This window comes from Ictalurus furcatus, chromosome 29 (assembly GCF_023375685.1).
Source record: "Ictalurus furcatus strain D&B chromosome 29, Billie_1.0, whole genome shotgun sequence".
Lineage (NCBI taxonomy): Eukaryota > Metazoa > Chordata > Actinopteri > Siluriformes > Ictaluridae > Ictalurus > Ictalurus furcatus.
In genome coordinates, this window is record NC_071283.1 from 9,041,465 (window position 1) to 9,048,778 (window position 7,314).

Here is a 7,314-nt window from a genome sequence, read left to right on the forward strand (position 1 = left end):
GTATAATGAAACCCCCAATTTTTTTTTTCTTCCTTACAGAGCTGAAGAAAAAATCTTATGATTCCTTGTTCCATCAGAGTTTCTTTTTTTTATTTTGTAAAGTGGATGTGACCCTTGATTCTTTCACAACCAATCCTTGGCTTCGACTCTCTGAGGGCAGATCACAGTTGCATCACCTGGGGCATGGCAAGACCTGCCTGACCCACCACAGCATTTTGGTACAGTAGTCATCACCCTGGGCTGTGTCACCCTGTCAACCCCAAGCTAAAGAGAGTGGGTGTGTATGTGGACTTTGAAGAAGGCCAGGTGTCATTTTATGATGTAATATGTCCATATGTCCAATATGTCCAGGTGTCATTTTATGATGTAATATGTCCAGATGTCATTTTATGATGTAATATGTCCAGATGTCCAATATGTCCAGGTGTCCTTTTATAATGTAATATGTCCACGTCTACACCTTTATTGACTCGTTCCAAGAGAAAATTTATCAGTTTTTCCCCCTGCCCTACTGTGATAAAGCCTCAGACATACTGAGCATCTTTCCAGTGATGGAGATAACACACAACAAACAGTGCTGAACACTATTACAAGGACAATAGGAATAAGTTTAGATTGGATTTTTTAAAGACCTGCTCAGTGATTGTATTTTCTGTTATGCAACAGTCAATATGACGTTTTGGTACTTTAAACTGATAGCTAGTGACTGACGTGAAGTGAAGCATCAATATCAACCCTGGTGTTATGGAGATGCAACTGCTTGTGCTTCAAAATATCAATAACTTAGGAACTGACAGAGCTGTTGTTACAGCCAGGTTTTTAATATTAAACTTATAAGATGTCTTAAATGTAAATGCTACCACAGTGTAATTTTTTGGGGTCTATGGTTTTAAGGCTTAGAAAAAAATGTCTGATGATTTTAATAAATTAATATATTTTCTGAAATGTATCTAACATGTAAATGTCAATAGTTGCATTATATTAATAAAACAAAATTAAGCTGCAATTAAATTAGATTACTCGAATAAAATGAAATCCTCTGTCTATTCATCTGTCATTTACATGTACAGTATTTGCTGTGTACACTCCTATTCCATTCATTAATATACTGCAATCATGGATTATTATTATCTTTACAATTTTCATAAATGTAAATAAGTGGAATACTCAAAACCCTGTCTAAAGAAGTGTTATTTTTATTCTTTTAGTTACTAATTTACTCTCATATTCTTGATGTGCATGAGGATGCTGTGTTTTCTGCCCACAAACAAACTGTTCCCGAACACATTAATCACTTAAATGTTTCTCAGTGTCACCAAAACAATATTTTGTGGCATCTGTAATGTTACACGTCATTACTGTGGTTAAATTTAGTTAAGGGAACTCATTTGTAAACCATTAGTAAAACCACATAACACCAATGGAATGTTGTTACTTATAAATGTGATGCTCATAGTGGGATTATGACAACAAGTGTAGGCTATATATTACTTTGTCTGTATCAAAACACTTTACAGTAAGTGAAAAAAATACATTATGGCACCAATGTTCTCCTTGAAACGATAAAATATTGCAGACTGAAAGACAACTGAGTATCAACGTCACCTTATAATTGAATGGTTTTATTCGTGGTTTATTCGTGGTTTTATTCGTGTCTTTGTTTTTTTTCCATGAGGAAGCTGGCAAATCTAATTCCGCAACTTAGCTTTACCCAGAAATGAAAAGTGAAACTAACCTAGAAGTTCATGCAAACATGAGCATATAGACACACACACATAGACTGCTAAGGAAAACACTTAAACAAAAGGGTGTGTAATTTAGATTAAATGAAACTCTACTACAAACTACGAATACAGAAGAGTACAGTCAGAATAAGGAAAGACAGATTGTCAGAAATGAGGAGAGGATCAGAACTTCACCAAGGTAAATCTGAATTACATTTTTTTATTGACTATTATTATGAAAATGTAATTGTAATTTAATTTAATTGTAAATTAAATTTACAAGTAAAATCACACAAATCTACCTATTTGGCCATATTTCCAGGAAATTAACTGCACTAATTAAGAATGTGCACCAAATATAAAAGAAAATACCGTACAGTAAAACATGCTGTAACTATATATATATATATATATATAACTTTAATAGCAATAATAATAATAATAATAATAATAATAATAATAATAATAATGTAAGTTCTTTCTAGTCAAGGCTAAAATTCAAACTGTAGACCTGTACATTACTCATAGCTATCTAGCCACTTAGGTTTACAATATGTTGGCTCATATTTTATTTTACATTTCATGATCTAATTAAAGCAAACTCAAATACTGTTACTTTTCATAACATAAAATGAAAAGTATTTTCATACTGTCCCCCATAATTCAGACACACACACACACACACACACAGTAGTGCCCAAAAGTTTGCATACTCCTTGCAGAATCTGCTAAATCTTAATACTGTTAACAAATTAAGAGGGATCATTTCATACATCTGCCCCCCCCCACACACACACACACTCTTTTCTAATGTATAACAGCTTTATTCCATAAAATGGCAGAAGATACTGATAATGAGCTTTAAAGGTTTTTTTTTTATTGCACCCAAGTATGTCTGTAGGGCATCATCTATTCAACAATTTCCAATGTTCTTATGTCCCTCTTCAGTGAGCTGGGCAGGGTAACAAACTTATGATACTTTCACTTTAAAAAAAAAAACCTCTCTCCCTTGAGTCTGCCGGGGTGTGGGAATGCAACTGAGTTTGGGCCTGCATTACCTGAAACTGTGCTCATTATATGTGTGTTATTCTCAAATTATCGTTTGCACATTCAGTTCGAGTATTGATTTGTCATGATAAGATCATATAATATAATATATAATAATATAAGTCTGTTATATACAATGCAAGGAAATGTAATGTAATGGCAGAAGAAGTTGGAAGTATTGGATAAATATAAAAAGACTAATCTGTGTATTGCACATAATTATTGCTCGATGGGGCAGTTTAACTGTTCATGAGATGGATAGCCTGGGGGATGAAACTGTTCCTGAACCTGACAATTTTGGTGCTCAGAGCTTTGAATTGTCAGCCAGAAGGTAACAGTTCAAAAAGGTAGTGGGCAGGGTGAGTGGGGTCCAGAGTGATTTTTCCGGCCTTCTTCCTTATTCTGGAAGTGTATAGTTCTTCTATACACTGTATAGAACTTCCTCAACTGGCAAAGGAAGTACAACCGCTACTGGGCCTTTTTCACAATAGAGTCAATGTAGGTCTCCCACTTCAGGTCCTGTGAGATGGTAGTGCCCATGATCCTGAATGAGTCCATTGCTGCCACAGTGCTGTTTAGAATGGTGAGGGGGCCAGTGTTGGTGTGCTCCTCCTAAAGTCCACAATCATCTCCACCATTTTGAGCTTGTTCAGCTCAAGGTTCTTTTGACTGCACCAGACAGCCAGCTGTTTAACCTCCCTTCTGTATGCAGACTTATCGTCATCTTGGATGAGGCCGACGGCAGTGGTGTCGTCTGCAAACTTCAGGTGCTTGACAGAGGGGTCCTTGGTGATGCAGTCATTTTCATAGAGAGCCAAGAGTAGTGAGGAGAGGACACATCCATGGGGGCACTAGTGCTGATTGTACAGGTGCTGCAAGTGAATTTACCCAGTCTCACAAGCTGCTGCCTGTCCATCAGAAAGCTGGTAATACACAGCCAGATAGACATGGGAACAGAGAGCTGGTGTAGTTTGGTCTGGAGTATAGCTGGGATGATGGTATTGAATGCTCCACTGAAGTCCACAAAAAGGATCCTTGCATATGTCCCTGGTCTGTCCAGATGTTGCAAAAATGATGCAATCCTATGTTGACTGCATCCTTCACAGACCTGTTTGCTTGATAAGTAAATTGAAGGGGATCTAGAAATGGTCCAGTGATGTCCTTCAGTCTCTAAAATGATTTCATGACCACAGACGTCAGGGCGACAGGTCTGTAGTCATTAAGTCCTGTGATTTTGGGTTTCTTTGGGACAAGAATGATGATCGAGCATTTAAAGCAGCGTGGGACTTCACACTGCTCAGTGATCTATTGAAGATCTGTGTGAAGATGGGGTCCTGCTGGTTGGCACAGGATCTGAGACACACGGTGGAAATACCGTCTGGGCCTGAAGCGTTTTTTTTTTGTTTGTTTGTTTCTGAAAGACATAGCACACCTCTATTAGATCTTAAGTGCATGTTGAGTATTAGGAGGCGGAGGAGGGGGGTTGCAGGAGGTGTTGGTGTTTATGTGAAGTGAAGGTCAGAGTGAGTGTGGGGTGTGAGATTGGGCCTTTTAAATCTACAGTAGAACACATTCAGGTCATCAGCCAGTTGTTGGTCCACCACACGCTTCGGGGTAGGAGTCCAGTAATTTGTTGTTTCATGCCACCCCACACTGATGTCGGGTCATCTCAGAGTATCTTCTTTTAGCCAGTCTGATCTCCTAATTCACTGTGTTCCTGGCCTGATTGTACAAGACTTAAACCCTTGTAAGCATCCTCTTTGGACCAACAAAGTTGCCTGAGCTTTGCTGTAAACCATGGTTTGTCGATGTTAAACATTAAATAAGTCCTAGTAGGAATGCACATATCCTCACAGAAACTGATGTATGATGTAACAGTATCTGTGAGCTCGTCCAGGTCGGCAGCTGCAGTCTCAAAAATACTCCAATCTGTGCAATCAAAGCAGGCTTGTAGTTCCAGTCCTGCTTCATTGGCCATCTCTTTACAGTCTTTACTACAGGCTTGGCTGATTTTAATTTCTGTCTGTAGATTGGAAGAAAATGAACCAGACGTTGATCGGAGCATCCCAAGGCTGCTCTAGGGACAGAGTGATATTGATCCTTTATTGTTGTGTAGCAATGATCCAGGATGTTCCTATCTCTGACTGGGCATGTAATGTGCTGTCTGTATTTGGGCAGTTCACGTATGAGATTTGCTTTGTTAAAATTCCCAAAAATAATAATAACTGAGTCCAGATATTGTTGTTCCTATATCTGTGATTTGATCAGCCAGTTGTTGCAGCGCATTCTCGTTGCCAACGCGTCAAACGTGAGGCAATGTAGAGTTCCCTTGGAAAGGGAACGTCTGGGTTACGTATGTTCCCTGAGTAGGGAACGAGACATTGCATCTTGTTGGCCATACTTTGCATGCCTGCAAATTGTCTTCCTTCAAACAAATAGAAGCTAAATGACCTAGTTCATGGGTGCCTTTTATAGTCTTCATGACGCGTTTCTACTACGTCACCAGACTGAGGCAGACGTCTATTTTTTTGGATACTGATTTGAGCTTTGGCACAATAAGGAGGTGGAGGTGACCATGATGGCTAATATTAAGGACGAGTTTGAGAAACTCTCCATAATTCGTGAGGGAAATGGCTTTTACTGCTTTCCACGCAAATGTATTATGTACTTGTTTTGTCATCACTGTGAGTACCATTTATTTATTTATTTTCTCACTTGCCTTATAGAAACTGCAAGGATTAAGAAATATGGAGGTAAGTATGAAATGTTTTTATAATATCAATGAAAATTCCTAGTACTGACATATTGAGATATACAATTAGATAAAATGTCATAAGTATTTGAAGTATATATAATTACTGCATTTTTATAAATGATTAAATAAAATGAGTCCTTCATGATGGATTCAGACATTATGACCGTGCTGTAAGACTAGTGAGGCTTGAGACCTCTATCTCTACTTAGCCTAGCAACTGATTTCATCTATTAATCTGTAATTGTTATGTATTCTGTTAATCATCATAATGTTTGAGTATGATTGGTACAGGATTATATATCAGCAGTTGATAAATGACAGTTGTAGATAAATGCTAATTGTAGATCAATGCTGTAATCATTTTGTAAATGGTTGGTATTTAGTTTAACAATTGTAATCTGGCATGACTTGCTATAAAACTGTAGTTAAACACATATTTAACTCTGTGCACCTTTTGAAGCACAAAACTGATACAATAGCTAATGGTGATTGTGTTAAAGAAAACAAACAAACAAACAAACACATTACAGCAGTTGATAGCTATGATCAGGAACATGTTTGCTGATTCATTATTTACAACTCTGATCTTTCAGTGGATGTGACTCTGGATCCCGACACTGCTAATGCACAGCTCCTAATTTCTGATGACATGAAACAGGTGCACAGCTCTGTGGAGAAAATTAATATATCTGATTGCCCTGAGAGGTTTGATGTCTTTGGCAGCGTTTTGGGACAGAACCCGCTGGCTGAAGGCAGGGCCTTCTGGGTAGTGGAGGTTGGGAACAAACGAGGCTGGGATATTGGGGTGGCAAGAGAGAAGGCAAACAGGAAGGGTGCACTCTCCCTCAAACCAAGCCAAGGATACTGGGCAATTGTGCATTATAATAACGACAGTTATGCAGCTCTGGAAGACCCTCCCACCCTGCTGTCTCTTTCAAATAAACCCTGTAAAGTAGGGGTGTTTGTTGATCACAGCGAGAAGTTAGTCTCCTTCTATGACATGGAAGCAGAAACTAACATTTACTCATCTACTGACTGTGCATTTGGAGCAGCAATTAAACCCTACTTTAGCCCGCACCTTAATGAGAATGACCCTTTGGTCATTTTCCCTGTCAATTCCAGTGAATAAGATTCCTATTTAAAGGGAAAGGTAATTTTTGAGCAACTGTAAAAGCTGTACTGTTCAATAAATTTCATAGACCCTTATGTAAGAACAATGATTGCCATGTTCACAAGCATATACTGTATTCATTTAAATATTTTACCTCTAACACCTCTAAATCTGAGGCCATGGTTCTCAGCAGGAAACTGATGGAGTGCCTACTCCGGGTAGGGAATGAGTACTTAACCCAACGGAAGGAGTTCAAGTACCTCGGGGTCTTGTTCATGAGTGAGGGGACATTGGAGTGGAGATTGGCCGGAGAATCGGAGCAGCAGGAGCGGTATTGCAATCGCTTTACCGCACCATTGTGACGAAAAGAGAGCTGAGCCGGAAGGTAAAGTTCTCGATCTAACGGGCAATTTTCGTTCCTACCCTCACCTATGGTCATGAAGGTTGGGTAGTGACCGAAAGAACTAGATTGCGGGTACAAGTGGCTGAAATGGGTTTTCTCTACTCAACTCAGAGTAGAGCCACTGCTCCTTTGCATTGAAAGGAGCCAGTTGAGGTGGTTCGGGCACCTGGTAAGGATGCCCCCTGGGCTCCTCCCTAGGGAGGTGTTCCAGGCATGTTCAGCTGGGAGGAGACCTCAGGGAAGACCCAGGACTAGGTGGAGAAATTATATCTCC

At 39.1% G+C, this 7,314-nt stretch overlaps 1 protein-coding gene across 1 annotated transcript; it reads left to right on the forward strand.

The window, feature by feature from the left end:
* The first annotated feature begins 5,454 nt into the window (after positions 1-5,454).
* Positions 5,455-6,766, forward strand: LOC128604262 (nuclear factor 7, brain-like). The gene is made up of 2 exons (XM_053619262.1): positions 5,455-5,524; positions 6,120-6,766. The coding sequence occupies exon 2, from the start codon at positions 6,176-6,178 to the stop codon at positions 6,653-6,655; it is 480 nt and encodes a 159-aa protein (XP_053475237.1). The 5' UTR covers positions 5,455-5,524; positions 6,120-6,175; the 3' UTR covers positions 6,656-6,766.
* The last annotated feature ends 548 nt before the right edge of the window (positions 6,767-7,314 follow it).